The sequence below is a fragment of the Crocuta crocuta genome, unplaced genomic scaffold, assembly GCF_008692635.1.
Source record: "Crocuta crocuta isolate KB4526 unplaced genomic scaffold, BGI_CrCroc_1.0 scaffold516, whole genome shotgun sequence".
Lineage (NCBI taxonomy): Eukaryota > Metazoa > Chordata > Mammalia > Carnivora > Hyaenidae > Crocuta > Crocuta crocuta.
In genome coordinates, this window is record NW_027529538.1 from 779,886 (window position 1) to 799,774 (window position 19,889).

Here is a 19,889-nt window from a genome sequence, read left to right on the forward strand (position 1 = left end):
GTGTGCATCACAGAATGTGCATGCAGATACATGTTGGATGAATAGTGGTTTTCTTGAAGCAAATACAAATAAAAACACAACCTAAGATATATTTCTAAAAAATCAGATGATGCTAACGAAGGCAACATGTGAATGCTCATGATTCTCAGCTTGGTGTTTGTGCTTTGTGATCTCAAATGGTTGCAAAGTTAGATCAGTGCTCTTCCATAACCTCAGAGAGAGCAGCTGAGTTAAGAAGACATTGCTGTCCACCTGTATGATACTGTTTTCCCAGAAATCAAGAATTGGGCTATCCTAAATTGTTTACTTTCTTGATGACCGAGGGACTATTCAGGTGTCTGGACAAATGTGGCAGCTTCAAATACAACAGCAGGTATTTTCATTTGGACATGGCTTCCATAATGAATTCGAAAACTGTTACTCCTTTTCTCAAATAAAAAAGTAAGAAAGTGAGTTTTATTTCAGTATGTTGAGCTTTTGTAAGGGTTTTAGCAGAATTATGAAAATGTCCTTGAGAAAGTAGCCTAAAAAGATCCTCAGGACATGACACCTCACCATGACCAAGCATAATCAAGAGTGTCTTGTCATCTCCTTCCCCCTGTGTGTAGGTAGGTAGGAACTCCTTCACAGGGAGTGCAGTTCTGTATTTTGACATGTCAACCCCCCTAATAACAACCCTGAGCTTAGAAAATGTGACCTAAATATAATGAATTTCCCCCCTTGTAAATTTTAGTAATTTCGTTTTAACAAAACTTTCCCACTGTTTATAATAGGTTTATTGTGGGGAAAAAAATCTCTTGAAATAGCGGCAATCATATACCTTAAACCTGAACAACAACCACCACGAGTAAACATTTGTTGAGTACTTCTATTGGGTTAGGCACTGAGTCAAGAGCTCTATTCCTATAGCTTACTCACCTAAACTGACACAGAGATTAGGGAACTTGCTCAAAAATAACTAAAGTTATCACATTAGTCAGTGGAGCTCATTTTTTATGACAACTCTTCATATTGCTCCACAAAGAAAAATATATCCAATGCCCATATGCTTTGGAAGCAGATTCAACTCTTGAATTTCCAAGGATGATTGATGATTCTACATTCTCTTTTGTTTTGTTGTTGGAAAACCAAATCAGAAAACCATATCATGAGTTGAGAGAATATGTGCTTGAGTCATTATATGGAATATAAACCTAAATCAGTAGGAAGCTTTATTCATACTTATTTCCCAAATATTTTGAAAGTCCCCAGGTTGTACCTATTTTAAGCATAATGTTAGTAACATCTCACCCAAAATTGTATAATGAATGTTATTTAACTTCATTGACAATCACTATTTGATTTGAGCCTGCAACCAAATGTTTCCTCCACTAAGTAACTTTCTTCAGCTAAAAATTTCAGCGGGTTTATGATGATGTTGAAGAAGATTCTAAGTCAGACTCATGGAATCTAAAATAAGATTTTCCATTTCATATATCTTACCTTAAGGTAATTCTAAAGAATTACACATTGGCTATTTTGTTTCTTCAACTCTTTGATCTAAAGTCAGGTGCAGCACTCCTATAAGACTTTGATAAGTATTGTCTAGAGTTGGAGAATGGCTGATACATATGAACTTGTTTTGGTCCACTTGGTATGTATTTCATTTTGTTTAACTTATACTCTTTTGCTTGTAGGTTTTCATATTTTCTTCCTCTTGCATTCTCTTAGGATTGCATTCAATTGGAAAGTTAAGTTCTCAGCACTAGGAGCCTAAGGAGGAAATAGGTGCACCTTGAGCACTAAGCCCTACACCTTGTAATGATGCCGTAATGATAGGGAAGTACGAGCACTTGAGGATGGATCCCTTCTGCTTCCCTGGTGGGGGGAAAGTATTAGGGATTTTCCAGAGCAGCTGAAATTTGATGAAGACTGTGTTCAACTTGGTGATTGCACCTAAACATTTAAAAATAACAGGCTCATTGTACCACAAGCATAGGTCTCTGAAAAGAATAGGCTATTTCTCTAACTTATGCTTTCCAAGGTTAGTAGCTTAATTTCTGTTTTTTTTTTTCAGTCTTATTTAACTGGAGACAAAAATATTTTAAAAGGAAGCAATGGTATAAAATAAATAAGTCAAGGGAATGAAAATTACAGCATAGGGATTATCATCAATAATATCACGATTATGTAGTATGGTGACAGATAGTGACCACGCTTGTGGTGAGCACTGAGTTATGTGTAGCCAAACTGTGGAACCATTGTGTCGCACACCTGAAATTAATATAATATTGTGTGTCAACTACATTTCAATAATAATTTGTTTAAATGATACAATGGTCTCATATTCAAGAACAGTATGAATTTTCTACAGAAACTGGGAGTTGTGAAAGGATTGATTCTTCCTTAAGCACTGGGAAAGAAATAATGCCTTTGTCTCAAATTCAAAATGAATTGTCACTTACAATTTTCTAGAAAAGAACTATTGAAATAAAATTCCAATGTTGCTTTGCACTCAAGTTGCCACAATTCTACCATGCATCTAAGGGTCCAGCAAAGATCTTTAGAACAACAAAAAAAGAGAAACTTGAAAGGAGGGATGATGAGAAAAATGATATCAAAACGTTTAATGTCAGTTCTAATGTTAAAAAGTATTTAAATTTTAATTTTTGTCAAGTGGATAAATTGACATAATTTTCTTTTTGTTTGAAAATTTTTATGACTGAATTTTAAAAGGTAACAGTATGGGAGATTAATTTTAATGTGAAAAATGAAACTTTAGTTCTATTATATAGATGAATTCAATTTGTTTTTGAAGTTGAAAAAAAAATTACTTCCAGGGGCACCTGGGTGGCTCAGTCAGTCAAGCGTTTGACTTCAGTTCAGGTCATGATCTCACACAGTTTATGAGTTGGAGCCCCCCCACCTCCCACCCCAACCCCGTCAGGTTCTGTGCTACCTGTGGAGCCTGGAGCCTGCTTCAGATTCTGTGTCTCCCTTTTTCTCTGCTCCTCCTTGGCTCACACTCTGTCTCTCTGTCTCTCTCAAAAATTGTTTAAACAAACATTAAAAAAATTTTTTTAATTACTTCCAAATTTCTATTATAAGTGCATATCATCCCAGGGAGTTCATTTATTATCTTAGGAATTCAGTCTTGCATCAGTAAAGTCCCTAAGATTTAGAGTAAATACTGAGATGCAAAGACCACTCTATCTAGTCTAAGAAATTATTCACTCACCTGGGGTTTGGGCAGGTACTCTCTGCAGTGTCTCCACACCTTGCCACATCCGGGACTTTTTCATTTTTCAAATGCTCCTCAGCTACCCCTAGGGGGCTGCTTTCAGAAGAGAAGTATTCAGGTTCTCCAACACACTCTTCTCTCTGATCTGTTTCAATCTGAATTAAAGGTACATCCCTTGTGCACAGGGACCGCCTGGTGTGGGTGACAGGGATAGAGCCATGGCATGATGAAGTTTCCATTTTAGAATCTAAACTGCTGTTGTTGGTAAGAGGAAAAGCTTTGCTTTGAGATGACACTGGGAGATGTTTGCTTTCAGTAATAGAGTCTTTCCTTGGGTTTTCGATGGACTCCTGAACCAGGAGAGCCAGCCCACTTTGCACTCTGCTCGAGGACAATCTGTTTGCACATTTCTCCACTTGCCTGGGAGAGCCACCAGGAACAGGCTCTGCATCAGCTGCCTCAGCTTCATCCACTATGATTTTGTTCTTTTGCATAAGGGCCTTGATGGAGTTTGCCCACGTCTCATGAATTAACATGCTGGTGATCTGGTCCGTTCCACCTCTCCGATACAAGCAAGAGTCAGATTTGCAGAGACCAGATGAAGAAGTGCTACTGACTGGATGGACACTTAGGAAATCCTGCTGGCTGTTTTGAGCAAAACCATCTAAGGAGTTGGCTTTGATGGGCACATTCACCGTTAGCCTGGCACCCAGGGATCTGCTGTCTGGCACGGATGACTGTCTGTAACACAACGGAGATCGCAGAGAAGGTGACAGTAAGCCAACTGTCCAATCCTGGCTGCTTCGTCTGGAGGAAGTGCAATCTTTGCTTTCTCTTTCAATATCCCTCAGCATGTACCTATAGAATTCCTCTGTTATGCTCTCAGTACTGGACTGCTTGGAGGGACAGCTTGGCCTCACACTGAGGTGGTCGTTTTTACGGCATGCTTGTTGCATGGCTGAGTTCAGGATGCTGCTGGCATTCTTGCCGGCATAGTAATCCAGCAGCAACTCAAACCCTCTTCCTTCATTTTCCATCTGGTTCACCATGAACCTGGAGAACTCCTCAGTGATGCTCTCACAGCTGGACTGCTTGGACACGGAGCTGGCCCGGCTAACTGGCTGACTTAGGGTACTCACGAAACCCAGGTTATTTACATAGGCCCTGGCATTAGAGTCCTCCTCTGGAATGCTTTCACAGCTCGAAGCCTTCAGCCGGTTCCACCTGTCTCCACTGAGTAACCGGTTCCGGGGATAGCTCTGGGCTTGCCAGACGCCATCCACCATGGAGAACTCTGTTAAGTTCATGATCTTGGTTGCCACTTCGCTGGCAAAAATATTGACAGAATCCGGGATGTCCTCAAGGTTCATGGACTCATCCACAACCCTGTTCATCAGCTTCTCTTTAAGCTCCGGGTGCTCATCTGTTTTCCTCTTGATCTCGCTGAGCCGCGGTGGTTTGTGCTTCCTCACGGTGGCCCCACTGGTCTGGCTTTCCTTCTTCCTCTTCAAGGATCGGCAGGATACGTTCGGGGTAACCAGAAACTCATTCCCTCTTTTCCATGCACAAAACCAGGGTTGTTTTCCATTTGAGTTGTCAAGGCAAATTGCTGCGATTTCAGTTGCCATGGAGACAATCATCTCTGCTAATTCTTCCGCGAAGTCTGTAATGCAGTATATGTCTGCATGTTTTGCCTGTAGCACGGAGTGAGCAGGAAGGGGTAAGTCGTTCCCTAACAAAGACAGGTTAACTTGAACTTCACTGCTTAGAGGTGAGGCATGATTATACTTCTCCTGGGCATTTATACTGGCACTGTCCTTTGCATCCTGGGAACCTCTGCTGTACTTGCCCACTGTCAGCACCCTCTCTCTCTCTGAAGATGCTCTGCACTCATTCTCATTGTAACTGGGTGTCTGAGGAGGGTTTTCTGGATCTTCTCCCACTGTTCCTTTTAGACATATTTCCTTGGGGGGTGTTTTAGCAGTTGAAGAATCCGGCACTCTGGGACTACAGAGCAATTCAGGTCTCAGCACAGGATTCTTGAAGAGGCCTGGCTTCCCTGGATCCCTACTATCTTGCTTCAGATAAATGTCATCTACAAGATCATTGATAACAAGACTAGCACTATGCAGATTGCCAAGTGGCTGGCCACTGGAAAGTTCGGTGGCTTTTGTCCGTGCTAGACTCGCAGCCTGATCAGGTGGCTGGCAGCCTAAGTCCATTTCGCTCCATCTGATGGTCTCGTCTGCAAGGACCATGGGCCATTCACCACACTGTACAAAATGACTCATCTTCTTGAATGTGAAGCATATCACACTGAAAAGCAGTTGATTTGTACTTTCCATCAAGGTGTCAAGAGTTTCAGATGAGTGCCTGCCAACATTGGGATCAATTATTTTGTTTCTCTGATGAGCTTCATCAATGGAATGCTTCAGAATAACATTGGAGAGGCTCTGTGCCAGCTCATTCTTGAAGTCATTTTCTGACCACACGCTTGGAGGCTTGGAAGCCGTTTCTAGGATTCTCCTGCTCATCGATTCCATGAGGTCTCTGATGTCATTGCAGGGATCGGGCCTGGTTAAAACCAGAGCAGCCTCCTTGAGCAACACCTGTGCAATGGCCTCATTTCCCAGCTCCATGCTCCTCCCTGTCGCCAAACTGCAGAGTGGGGAGGTTGTTGCATGAGCCTCAGCTGCACATGAGAGGCCACTCAGAGCCTTCACCTCTTCTGGTTCACCCAGGCCACAAACAGCAATGGCGCTCGCCACCTGAGTCATGCCACACAAGGCAGATGGAAAGGAGTATTCACTGATGGAAGGTTCCTTGAGGGCTTGGGATATCTGACTTTGCGGGTGTTCACTGCCTCCCAGTGGACGGGTTGAGATCAAAGAGTCTTGCTCCATTTTGAGTCTCTCCGTAGCCTGTGGACTGGAAATCGTTCCAATCACAGTGGCCGCACAAGCCAATGCTACTTCTAGAGCACTCTGAGGATGTCTGCTGGCGTTCTCTCTAGAGAGTACACCTGAGGTTTCACCAGAGACGTCCATCTCAGGCCACGAGGAGATGCCTGCCTCAGGGGCAGCATCACTGCCATCTGGACTCTGAACAATGACGATCTTGGGGAGATCATTCCATGACCCAGGGACCAGCACACCCTTTGTGGAACAGCCACTGGGGAGGAGAGTACTTCCTACAGAAACGCTGACTGCGGATTCCTGGGGTGGCGTAGGCTGCGACTGAGATAATCGAATAAACGCATCCTGTAGCACAGATTCTGCTAAGTTTGTAGCATACTCACCAGCACCTCCATCTTGATTGAGAGGAAGAGAGTTTGTGCCATTTTCATGGTTCCCTGGGCCTAAGCTGCTGCTGTGCTCAGTGAGGGCACCATATACAGGGGGTCCACCTTTCTTAACCATCCTGGAGAAATAAGCATCCCCCGGAGTACACGGTGCCTGTGATTTTTCCACATGACCTTTGACACTTTCTGAGTAATAATTTCTGGATGGCTTCTCATTCTGCGCAGCTTCGTCTTTCCACTCAGATGGCTCGGCTGATGGATCGAGGCTCTGTAAAATGGTGCCTTCTACTTTTTCCAGAGATTCTTCTGCTTTAATCAATGTTGTATGAGATTTGCCAATGCATTTGTCTTCCAAAGGATAAAGCGACTTTTTCTTGTAATTCCACTCCTCCTGAGTGGCTTCCTTTGGTTTTTTACCTTCCAAAACATTAGCCGAGGCATTTATATTTTCATAACCTGGTGAAGACAAACCGGGGGCCCATTATTACTGTTTGGATAGCAGGATCTCATGAGTCCCAAATGATAACTACTTTCTAAAAATGCCTTAAAGCTTCAGTTCCCCATCNTTGTGAGTTCAAGCCCCACATCGGGCTCTGTGCTGACAGCTCAGAGCATGGAGCCTGCTTCAGATTCTGTGTCTCCCTCTCTCTCTGCCCCTCCCCTCCTCACGCTCTGTCTCTCCTTCAAAAATAAATAAACATTAAAAAAAATATTAAAAAAATTTTTTTGGGTTTCGGTACGGAATTCCACTCAGTGAAATGGCTTTCAATGCGGGATATAAACGTAAGCACTAGAGTGGGAGAGGAAGGCACTGGGGAGCCGAGCGCTGATCGTCTCTCTCCACATGTAAAGTAACCCAAACAGTTGCATTTTGGAGCTTCCCAGTGCATAGAGAGGAGGAGGAAGGATGTCTACAGCAACCTCCACAGCAAGCCTTGCTGCAAAAATCAGCTCTGAAGCTCGGGTAGGGCTTGTCCCGGAGACTGTCACCAGCAGCTGGAGTCCCCCTTCTGTGACCAAGGTGGGAAGGAACACGTTGTTCACTGGGGTCTGCTGCTCAGTCAGTCAAAACTGTGATTGAATGAGTGCTAAGTACTCTCCTGGGTTATCCCCTTCTGTCCTTCCCATAACAACAGGCAAGCATCATAAAATATATGTAGCTGAATAGAGTCACTATAATTGTGTTAGAGGCACTATTATACTCCCAAGTAATAGATAAAGAGACTGGGGCTCAGAAGGACTAGGTAACCAGCCCAGGCTTCAGAACCTCAAAGAGGCAGTGCTAGGATTCGGGCCAGTTTAAATGGGGTTCAGATACTAGGTAGCTTTATGAATTCTCCAGGAAGATAACTTTCCTCCGGCTCTTGGCAGGTGGGAGAAATGTCCTACAGCATCCCTCAGGCATCTTTAGGAAGAGGGAGCCACCCAGCCATCAGATCTGAGCACATTCGTCAGCATCCTCACTACCATCCCCTTTCCCTCCCTCTCTCCCTAAACTCAGTAAGTGAAGACGGTGATGTGTTGGCCAAACTGACGTGGACTGAAACTTTCCCGAAATTTCACTCATTTTTATAGGGTGACTAATGCTAGGATGCACGTGTGTTTCATTGGGAAGCTCTCACCATTCCTGTATTCTTCCACCTCGCTTTCCTCCTCCAGGTGCTCCGATGCGGTGAGAAAGTCTTCTTCGATGGAAGACAGGGAACAGTTTGTGTCATCCTCCACCTTCAGGATGTTCGTTTCCACCAGGAGCTGCCGCTCCTGCACCAGCTCAAGACCGATCAAAAATTTGTTGATTTCAAAGATGATGCAATTGGTACTGTTTGCCCTGTTCCCTCTCGCACACTGGACCAAGCAGATATCTGGCAGCCAAGGACACTGAAAGTAGAGAGAAAGAGGAAAAAAATGCATTTGTTGAAAGACAGAATTAAAAAACCGTTGCTTCTGACCTTTCCTCTTCTACTAATCTTTGTTGTTATAAACAGTGGGGGACATTTAAAGTACTTGGAATCTCTTCGGGGCTTAGATTGATGAATTGCTTGAAAAAAATTCAAGTGATATTTGGGAACACAGGGTACCAAGAGAAAGTTTGACTTGGGGGAAAATAGACCAACTGCATCACATATTTTGGTTCTCTCCCGTCAAAGAAGAAATTGCACTGGACAAAGTTAAACAGGTTAAGGAAGACTTTGTTCAGCACTCTTAAAATAGGAAAAGAGGTGCCAGAACTGAGCTGGACCACAACTGCACTGAAACAAAAGGCAATAGAGTTTTTTAAGAGCTAGGACCTCAGGCCATCTGCGCTTGCTAATTGGCTTTATCCAAAGGAAAAGTAAATGTACGCACTCATCTGCGTGGCAGGAGGTCATTTTGAAATTGGGGTAAGGCTCCTACTGAACTTAGGCTCCCATCCTTCCACGGAGAAAGGGCCACTCTTCTTTGATGACCTTATTTCAGAGATGATTCCTAGGTCTTTGAAAAAGACACTCCTGGGTCGCAAAACTGGCATGAGACTTTTAAAAATGATTTCCATCTCAAAGGGGCAGAAATAATTCATGCCGAGTTTCCCAAAATGAGTGTTCTAAAGAAAGGGCAGTCAGTGCCTAGAGTCAGGAAGGAGCCTGTCTGAAGTCTAGTCCAGCCGAGGGGAATGTTAAGATCGTCTTGGGCATCCTTCTCGATTAAACCGAGTCCCAGTTTCTCAGGCCAGTGTCTTTTTCTGCCTTGGTGATGTCTTAACCATTATCCGCAGTTAGAATTTATCAGGCGTACTGCTCATCTGAAGAAGTAGACACAGTGAGATACGAGGCAATCCACTGCAAGTGCACTAATTAGCTCTAAAAGGCCAGCATGTGAGGAAAACAGTGGTAAGGAGGCTCACATCACTGGCTCACATCACATCCCATTTTCACTATTTTCACTCTTCATATTGTCGATCATTAGAAGCAAAATAAAAGTTTCAATTGCTTGTGTGCTCAGATTACTAGTAAATTACAAACACACCTTGCGCACCAGGATTTTTATAAAAGGAATGATATGCTCATTGATAGTCATTTTCAACAGAAAATTCTTTGAATGGAGATAAGAGTTAGTGGGGAGGAGAAAACTACATAAGTTTATATCAAGGAGGAATTTGAAATGTTTGGGGGGAATATTTTATGGCTAAATGTATGCCTTATAAAAAGGATTATTTAAATCATAGGCTTAGTTAGGATCAGAGTTAATTTTGTCATTTTGGAATTCTTGGACGTGAATATACGTGTGTGCGAGAGCTAAATATGTGTACACACAGAGAAATACATACACACAGACATCCATATTATATTTCTGAAAGCAGTATATATTTTTTCCTACATAAATATCATTTATTAATCCTTTTGGTTGAATATTATAATTAAAGTAATTCTAGAACAGGTGATTACAAAATGAAAAATCCGATCCTTCTCCAAGAGGTTCAGGAGGCTCAGAAATGGCATTGATCTATGTGCTTATGCAATTAGGTCTGTTTTTCAAGGAAGGGGGTTCATAACCTGATTTCTCTTAACTTTGTTTATTTTGAGAGACAGAGAGTAGAGGAGGGGCAGAAAGAGAGGTACAGTCCACACTGTCAGTACAAAGCCTGATGCCGGGCTTAATCCAATGAACTGTGAGATCATGACCAGAGCCAAAATCAAGAGCCAGACGCTTAACTGCCTGAGCCACCTAGGTGCCCCTTTGACCTTACTGTTCAAAGTGTGGGTTGTATGTATGCGGCCTTGGCATTGCTTGGCAGCTTGCTAGATATGTATAATCTCAGGACCCACCTCAGATCTACTAAATTAGAATCTTCATTTTCTAGAACTCTCTTGGTGATTCCTACACATATTAACATTTGAGAAGTATTGGTCTATAGCTTTCATGAAACTCACAAATGCTCTGAGTCGTTCCTTCAATAGTGAGGAACTACTGCTGTAGAGTAACAGTAGCTGGCTTGGTCAATTTTATTCCCACTGAATTCAGACATACTACACTAACCTGAAATTTATAATAGACTTACTGGGTATGTATTATATGCAAAATATGTTGGTAGGTACAAACATGAATTAGACAATTGCCCTGGGAGGTGGGACACAATATATTACTGGTGGACAAAGCATGAATAAAAATAATTATAAAGTTGAACCAAATGAAGTTATTTGTAGGTAGAAATGTATTGGCCATTTCATATCATTCAGATTAAATATATATAACAAAAGGTTTTATATATCATTGCAGGAATCAAAAGAGATGTTAATGAATAGTAAAATAATACCCCAAAATAAACTTAGAGAAAGGTTGTATCAAATGTGCAATGTTCCATGGTTAATGCATTTTAGAAAGAAAATATATTTTCTTAACAATCTTTGAAAGTGAATAAACATCCCTAGAGTCTTAGGTAAATGAAAACCAAACAATATAACCTATAAAATAATGGTTGGTATTATTATATAATTTTTATTGTAGTCTGTTAAGCGTTTTGAATATCTTGTTACCTTCAAGGCAAACACTATTTCTGTGAGGCTGGTGATGTCATTGCTCCGTTACAGGGGAGGAATCCGGCACAGAAAAGCTAACTGGTCCTTTGAAGGTTACACAAATCTAAAGAGGAAAGCCATCACAGCTGTCCAGGTCTTTTGGACTCCAATTCCTGTGTCCTTTCCGATTCTTCCCATGGCTCCCAGGCCTGGTCAGCAAAACTCCAATATTCACCAAAAATGTGCAATTTGGAAAGAAGGGTGGTTTGCACCTGGACCTTCTCAAACTCAGGTGAACCAGTAAAATCAGGTGTTCATCTCATGGAGAAGACAGCCGCAGAGGCAGATCTTATGGTACATAATAAGCATCTCCGAAAAATTGGCTTCTGTGGGAAAATAATTGCTTTCACTTGTATCTTCCACTTAGTATTTTACTTGGCCATTGACTGCTATCATGATGATTTTCCTTAAGATTTTTTAGAGTCTTATCCTAAGGCTCTAATAAGGATGGTTTGAGGAGGGAAAATGTAACTCTTGTGGCAACTTCTTATTTGTTGTCCACTGGTACGTATTTATTAGTCTTTTGAGATACGTGTGCATGGATAGTTCTGCATGTGTTTATATATGTTTAATTATATGCAAAAGAATATTATTTATATCTGTATATATATATATAAATAAGGTGTTATTTATCTGAGATAATGCCAGACTAAGTAAATTGCTCTTTGAGAGCGAGATGTCCGACTCATTGACCACTGTATCCTTAGCACTATATGCTTTGCACTCTCCCTGGTGCAGAACAAATATTTGCTGAATGAATGAATAACGTATATTATAAATATTTTCTTACATTATTTACAGTTGTGCAATTTGATTGTAAAATAATGTAGCAATGTAAAAAAGCAGGAGAGTCATTTGCAGAGCTGGAAGGATGAAGACATTGAATAATCTTCTCGTAATCATCTATGAGAAGATAGCAAAACTCAGGAGGCAGAAAAGGTCACACTCTCTACACAATGCTTGCAACAATACTGTACTTCTCTCTCCCAAGGAGAATGGAGTATTACTCTTGTACATAGTACTCCACCTGGTATCTTATTTTGCTTTAAATGACATTTTCTTTCTACTTCATTTTCCTTTAATTTTTCGGACATGGAAAGAAAGTACAACACTTTGCATTTGAATAGTCCTTCCCAGGATGCCTACATATCATTTTATTAAAATCAATGTGACTAGTCTCTGAGGATGAAGAAAAGGTATTTTTAAAATCTCCATGCTACAGAATAGGAAATTATTCTAGTTGAGAGAAGCGAGGTAATTTGTTCTCTGCACTACTGAAAATCTGTGGCATTGTAATTTCCTGGGTCAAAGTGCCAAGTAGCTTGTTTATTCCCTTCTTCACAGGGTCAACGGGAACAATAGCTATGCTCTTGGGACTACCCTTAGATTTCCCCCATTAACCCAGCTCACATTGCTGATTTATTAAAACACATGGATTGCAGTACCTGAAAAATGACATAGGCCTTTGGGAGATGGCAGAAAGGTAAAGTGATATATAGGAAGCGATGAGGCCTTTTGGAATAGGGAAGTAGGAAATGTTTAAGAGTGTTAGAGCTCATACGCAATTCTTGCTGGCTCTTAGGAAAAAATATGCAGAATTTTAAGCATGCTTTTGATGGATGATATTTAATAAGTCCTGGGCAATTTGGCTTTCCCTAACCCCAATTAGTATCTGTGTGCCTTCTGTGACTCAACATCACTCAATCTTCTGGTTTCATACCCTGTGAGGCACCATCTTTTGGCCCATGGGTAGTGCCAGTGATTTACATGGAGTTAATCCACCTCAACCCTCTGAGGTGATCATGTGACCCAGCCCGGCCAATCTGAACACTGCAATCCTCAAGCCATAGTGATTGGTTCAGAAATAGGCACGTGACCCATGAGAGCCAGTAGAACACAATTAGACTCTTCTGTGAGCCACCTGGAAGAGACATTCACTCTTGCTCAACTTGAACCCAAAGGGAATAGTCTTAAAGACTGTCTGATAGAGGTTAAAGAGAAAGCCAGAAAGAAGTCACAAAGGAAAATCCATGTCCTGATGACACTATTCAAATCCCTGTAATAATCTACCCACTAGTTTTTGTAGTTACATTCTTTTCATGCATAAGCCAATTTTCTGTCATGTTTAATTAGAAATCCTAACAGGCTTGGTACAGAAATACTCTTAAAACTCAGTTTTGGAAATTACTTTTGGCCATCATAGTTTTGCCCAATATAAAGAGAAGGCACTTAGAGCCATTTCTGTTAATTTTCTCACTAAGAAAATATGTTATGAGATTGACAAGGAGAAGTTTGGTTCTAGTCTTAATTACCAAATTGTAATAGGCTGTCCTCAGATTTTTACGAAGCATCTGGGGTAGATGTAGAAATCATGGGTAGGTTTCTGAGTCTTTTGATATTTCAAAGGACTGAAGAATAAGAGAATATTTTAAAAATTTCCAGCAAAACTAAATCCCAAAATAAGAACAATTCGGAGGAAAGCAAACATTCATCGTTTCAATCTGTAACTGTGTTATGTGTCACTATCAGCATATCTTATTTGGGAAAATCAACAATCTGAGATATGATATGCCTTTAGAAATCATTATATATATATTTATGTCAAAATACATATTTTTGTAAATTGACTAAGCAATTTATAATTTTAAAAATTTGTCTTCAAGTAAAGAATGTTATAATGATTTATCTAATAACCAACATCAGTACACTGAATGAGAAAAATAGCATCTGAATTCTTGCTTTATTTTTAGTAACGTTCATTTCCTCTAGGAATTTTACTCTTTAAGTCTAGGAAACTCACTTTCCATCCATGGGGCTCCTTTCCTGTGTTTATTATCCTGGCTCATTTGGTCTATCCTAAGAAATAAATAACATCCAGAAAGAAGAGATGCTGGGATTCTGGGACCATACAGTATGAATTAGAATTTTGGTATCATATGTGAAACAGAAGATGAGTCTATTTTTTTCTTAAATGTTTCTCTTGAGAGATGTAGAAAGCATGAGCGGAGGTGTGGGGGTAGAGAAAGAGAGGGGAAGAGAGAGAATCTCAAGCAGGCCCCATGCTGTCAGCTTGGAGCCTGATTCAGTACTGTTTCACAACTGTGAGTTCATGACCTGAGCCAAAATCAAGAGCCAGACACTTAACTGACTGAGCCATCCAGGAGCCCCAAGATGAGTCTATTTTTGATTATCTAGTAGATTTGTAGAAAACCAAGCTAAGCAGTCAGTGCCCAATGTGTGTGCCCTAGTGTAAGTGCAAGTTAACACCATGAACTTGAGAAGATAATAAATGTTAGGAGTTGAGGTTAGGGAAGCTTTGTCAAAATCTGAGTGGCATATTTAGAAGAAATACAAATGAAGATTAGTCTTGATGACTAAGAGATTTTTGATTCCCATGCTATGGCAGCTTAAATATAGCTTCTATTTAAGGTTCATACGGACTTGTGCCAAGAGCTTGCCATAGATAACTTATCTCTAATGAATATTTTATCAAGAGTTTACATCTCTTACCTGTGTAACTTCAAAATCTGCCTGGAGACTTCCAGATGTTAATCCGCTTAGAAGAACAATTTCATTTTCTTTCGGCTGCTGGACATTCATGGAGCTGATAAGTTTTGGAAGATCTGGTGAAACGTTGACCAATTTCTGTAAAGGAAGAATCTTGATTAGCTTAGATGATTTCTTTTCACCTCCAAAACACTACCCCCAAACTATGTACTTGCAAAAATAATATACCTGTATAACCATGTAAATGATAGATTACTGAATCTACTAAAATTATTATTAGATGAAGTTGTGTGAATTTGAAACATGAAGGTTTAGATTGGAATAAGAGATTACTTAAAGCTTAAAAAACCCTTTGCTTCTAAATTTTCCAAAGTAGGCATTTAATAACTACTGTCACACCATAGGTATGCATAGTCGAGATTTTTTGTTTCCTTCTTAAATCTTGGAATGAGAGACTTGTTGACTAATGACCCTCTGTTCTAACCAGGTCAATAATCATAACATCAATAATAAAATAATTTCTGATACTGAATTTGCTCCATGTACTAGGCACTGTACTAACGGCTGTATACATGTTACATCTTTAGCACATTTAACCCCCACAACACCCCCGTATGGATTAGGCACCATTACTTTCTTTTTACACATAAGTAGCCCGAGACTCAGAGAAAATTATTTGACACAAACTTATGTAGCTAAATCAGTGCCAGGTTTCTACCCTTAACTGTGAAAGATGCCAACTTGCTCAAGTCCCTCCTGCTCTCTCTTTGACAGACTCTGTACCGTAAGTCCCTTAAATGAAATAATATGTACAATTTTTTAATCCCTCCAGTACTACATGGATGAATGACATCTGAAGCTCTGTGGGTGTCTCTAATGGATAATCTGGATGGGCAATTGAGTCTGAGAAACTTCAGGTGCAGCACTGTCAAGAAAAACAATACAGGGATAACCAAGTAATCCCAGGCCTGCTGTTCTGTGATGTCAAGCTGCAAAGGGTGTGCTACTATACCGTATTATACCAAATAGTAGGGTCAAACCATCTTCGGCTTTAGGCGAGAAATAATAATCAATTCACTCCAATTAATTCTTTTTATCAGGCCCCTTGTTAGCTCTAGTTCCGGAGGACTGAGGGGCCCTTCAAGTTCTTGCATGATGTCAAAGATTTACATCAGGATCATCTCAGCCTCAGATGAGCCCGGAATCTGTAGCTGTTGGAGAATGCGGAGTGTGAGCCCCAGAGGAGTGTAGGGCTGGGAAACCAAGGTTAGAGCAAAGCGTTTGATCAAAACAGGAAGGAGCAGACCTGAGAGCCCCAGACAAGGGCTGGCTGGTATCAAGCAAGTTTGGAAAAGCCTTGGAGACATCGTCTCAGTCAGGGTGTTTGAGGGAGGAGGAGATGGGGGCTGAAAAGGCACTACCAGTCCCCGCGGGCAGGAGAAAGCACCTGTTCGGAGAGCAGCCCTGTTACCCTGGGAAAGCAAGTATCACAAGCACAAGGAAGGCACACTGTGCGTGAGGTGGCAGGGAGAGGGTCAGGGAATGGCCGTGATGACACCATCCAACTAAAGGGTCTCCAACTAAATGAGCATCATTTATAGATGACGTCATGTCAGCTCTCTGGTCAGTGCAGGCAGCCCTTGGCATGAGCTCCCGGGGAGTTCGTGTTCCCAGTATTACCTGCTGCAGGTGCTCCGTGCTGCACGCATCCTTGTTCACATCCAGGTTCACGAAGCAAACCTGAGAAAGAGGACAAAAACAGCCAAGTAAGTGAAAACCTGGCAGTTCTTTTCCAAGAAAGCAGGAATCCATTTGGGGCGGATGATTTGAGAGTCCTGCATACTTCGTATAGTTGGTCTGACACAGAAACGGCCGCTGTACCTTTGGGCTTCTCTGCAACCCTCTGAGGCCCTCCTCGCAATTCCCCGGACCCCACAGCGCGCCCCCTTCCGTTCATGGCGCAACAAACCAGACAGTCTCTGTATTCAAGTCAATGTCAAGTCACAACGAAATCTGCAGGCTTATAAAGGGTTAGCAAAACTCCTGAAAGAAGAAAAAAGACTTGTAACCCTCGAACACTCTGTTTATCGTTGCAATAAACATTTCTCTCCATTTCTCCCTTTTTTCCTCATCTCTTTCTCTTCTCATTTTTAATACAGTGCATGGTAAGTGGATTTCTCTTTGTTTCAGAGTTTTAGCTAATTTATTTAATCCCATTGTATAGTTTGCCTTTTTTTGGCCATCTTACAGAAGGGTCTGAATAGGCTAGAGTATGAAAACAACAGTGAGAATATTAAAAAGTAACTCAGAGCAGCAGTAAGAGAATTGTTGTGGTTTAAATCTCAAACACAGCACACAGGAAACAACTCTACTATGAGAATTCACATGGAGTTGGGGAGAAGAAAACTGAGGGAACAAAGAAGTGAGATACATTCTTTTTTTCCCTCCGAAATTAATTAATTTGAGTATAGTTGGCACACAATGTTATATCAGTTTCAGGTATATAAAGTTTTTTATTCTTAAGTTAATTTGTCCATATAAAACTGATGAAATTAATTATTTGGATATTTAGTCAGATGTTTGGGCTTACGTTGATGCCTGGAAGTGTATGCAGCCTTCTGACTTCAGTTAGTTGTTTGGGGTCATGATTTCCTAGAGTCCATCCTTTTACTTTTTTGAGGTTTAATAAGAAAACATAATTGAAGGATTTTGGGTAAGTCTTTAAGAACTACCTANTTTTTTTGGCCATCTTACAGAAGGGTCTGAATAGGCTAGAGTATGAAAACAACAGTGAGAATATTAAAAAGTAACTCAGAGCAGCAGTAAGAGAATTGTTGTGGTTTAAATCTCAAACACAGCACACAGGAAACAACTCTACTATGAGAATTCACATGGAGTTGGGGAGAAGAAAACTGAGGGAACAAAGAAGTGAGATACATTCTTTTTTTCCCTCCGAAATTAATTAATTTGAGTATAGTTGGCACACAATGTTATATCAGTTTCAGGTATATAAAGTTTTTTATTCTTAAGTTAATTTGTCCATATAAAACTGATGAAATTAATTATTTGGATATTTAGTCAGATGTTTGGGCTTACGTTGATGCCTGGAAGTGTATGCAGCCTTCTGACTTCAGTTAGTTGTTTGGGGTCATGATTTCCTAGAGTCCATCCTTTTACTTTTTTGAGGTTTAATAAGAAAACATAATTGAAGGATTTTGGGTAAGTCTTTAAGAACTACCTAGTTAGAAGCACCTGGGAGGCTCAGTCACTTAAGTGTCCAACTCTTGATTTTGGCTCAGGTCATGATCCCAGGGTTGTGGGATGGACCCCGTGTTGGGCTCTGCACTGACCATGGAGCCTGCTTAAGCTTCTCTCTTTCTCTCTCTCTCTCTCTCTCTACCACTCTCTCCAGCTTGCATACACTCTCTCTTTCTCTCTCTATACNACACACAGGAAACAACTCTACTATGGGAATTCACATGGAGTTGGGGAGAAGAAAACTTAGGGAACAAAGAGGTGAGATACATTCTTTTTTTCCCTCCGAAATTAATTAATTTGAGTATAGTTGGCACACAATGTTATATCAGTTTCAGGTATATAAAGTTTTTTATTCTTAAGTTAATTTGTCCATATAAAACTGATGAAATTAATTATTTGGATATTTAGTCAGATGTTTGGGCTTACGTTGATGCCTGGAAGTGTATGCAGCCTTCTGACTTCAGTTAGTTGTTTGGGGTCATGATTTCCTAGAGTCCATCCTTTTACTTTTTTGAGGTTTAATAAGAAAACATAATTGAAGGATTTTGGGTAAGTCTTTAAGAACTACCTAATTAGAAGCACCTGGGTGGCTCAGTCACTTAAGTGTCCAACTCTTGATTTTGGCTCAGGTCATGATCCCAGGGTTGTGGGATGGACCCCGTGTTGGGCTCTGCCCTGACCATGGAGCCTGCTTAAGCTTCTCTCTTTCTCTCTCTCTCTCTCTCTCTACCACTCTCTCCAGCTTGCATACACTCTCTCTTTCTCTCTCTATACATACATACATACATGTAAATATACATATTAAGTTAAAAATAAAAAAAGAACTACAATGGTTTTACATTGGTAAAGTGTAAAGATCACTACTGTTTTACTCTCCCTGATGCAAGGTTTTCTGGATTTTTGAACTCACCATATCCTTGCAGCATATCCCTAGGATATAGCATCTGCTTGTGAAGAACAACTTGATGGGCATTTGGGGGAAGAAAGGGCATGAACTGCCGTCCACATTCTCACTTAGAGGTTCTCCTCCTTCGGGTTAATAAGATGGCTAAATTGGGGGATCTGAGCATGAGCACAAATGGAGACATAAATAGTAGATGGTGCTTGGAAGGAGTTCATGGTTTAAGGCAGTTTGCAAACATTCATACAATAATCGGAACTTTGCCCTTGGAAAACTGGTTCAATGTCTGTGAGTACTCGGGGGCTCTGAAGAACATGCATCTGGAACTGCAGTTGCTGAATTGATTAGACAGTCTCCCATTCACCTTGAAGAAAGGTGGGTTACCTTGACTCGGCATCATGAGGCTCTTCTATCACAGTGACAGGGGGCAAAGCAGATACCAAAGCAAGGCATCTATAATAACTACTTCTCTGCCCTCTGATGTTGTCTTTTGTTCTCTGAAGATGAACCTCCTTTTTATTCATTCTGGGTTGTGATGTAAAACTCTGCCTGCATTTGGAAGAAACCCTCCACCCTTGCCAGCTGGGCCGAGACTAGAACAAAGTCTAAACCAATCACTTGCTTACATTTGGCACATGTACCTTTCCAGATCTCGGTCGTAAAGCGTGGTCTAGGTTTTTAAGGGCCTGATGTCCCTACAGTGTCTGAAGACCTTTTTAATAAAAGGAGTCACAAAATCAAAAATTCTAAATTACGAGAGAAAGTGGATACTCTTTTATTTAGAAGAAGAAATGATTAACAAATATCAAATTTTTTAAAAAGGATAACAAATATCACAAATATGACAACTTCCAGAAAAATGATATTTTAACTAATCTACTGCCTCCTACACCTCCATAATACTTTTCCCCTATATTTTTGACCCCAAATGATGACAGTTTTATAACATTTTGTCTGGATAGAAAAGAAACATAATTCAGTCTTAACCTAATATTGTTGTAGATTTTTTTCAGCCTCACTAAGTTTTATTGATAATATCTTATACCTTTTCCAAGTTGTTGTCAAATTCAGTTGGACATCACTCTAAAATTTCTTTCATCCATGAGTTGTTATAGGCACACTCATCCCTTGTTATATTGTTACACATCT

General features: G+C 40.7%; 1 protein-coding gene across 1 annotated transcript in view; it reads right to left on the minus strand.

Annotated features, from left to right (window-relative positions):
• The window catches only part of SPHKAP (SPHK1 interactor, AKAP domain containing), a 159,182-nt gene that overhangs the window by 23,067 nt on the left and 116,226 nt on the right, over window positions 1–19,889 (minus strand). Inside the window, exons 6-10 of the mRNA XM_077761380.1 lie at window positions 16,262–16,321; window positions 14,585–14,719; window positions 8,144–8,399; window positions 3,218–6,977; window positions 674–682 (exon numbers count right to left, since the gene is read on the minus strand). Of these exons, the coding sequence (XP_077617506.1) occupies window positions 674–682; window positions 3,218–6,977; window positions 8,144–8,399; window positions 14,585–14,719; window positions 16,262–16,321 (4,220 nt within the window). The remainder of the gene's footprint in view (window positions 1–673; window positions 683–3,217; window positions 6,978–8,143; window positions 8,400–14,584; window positions 14,720–16,261; window positions 16,322–19,889) is intronic.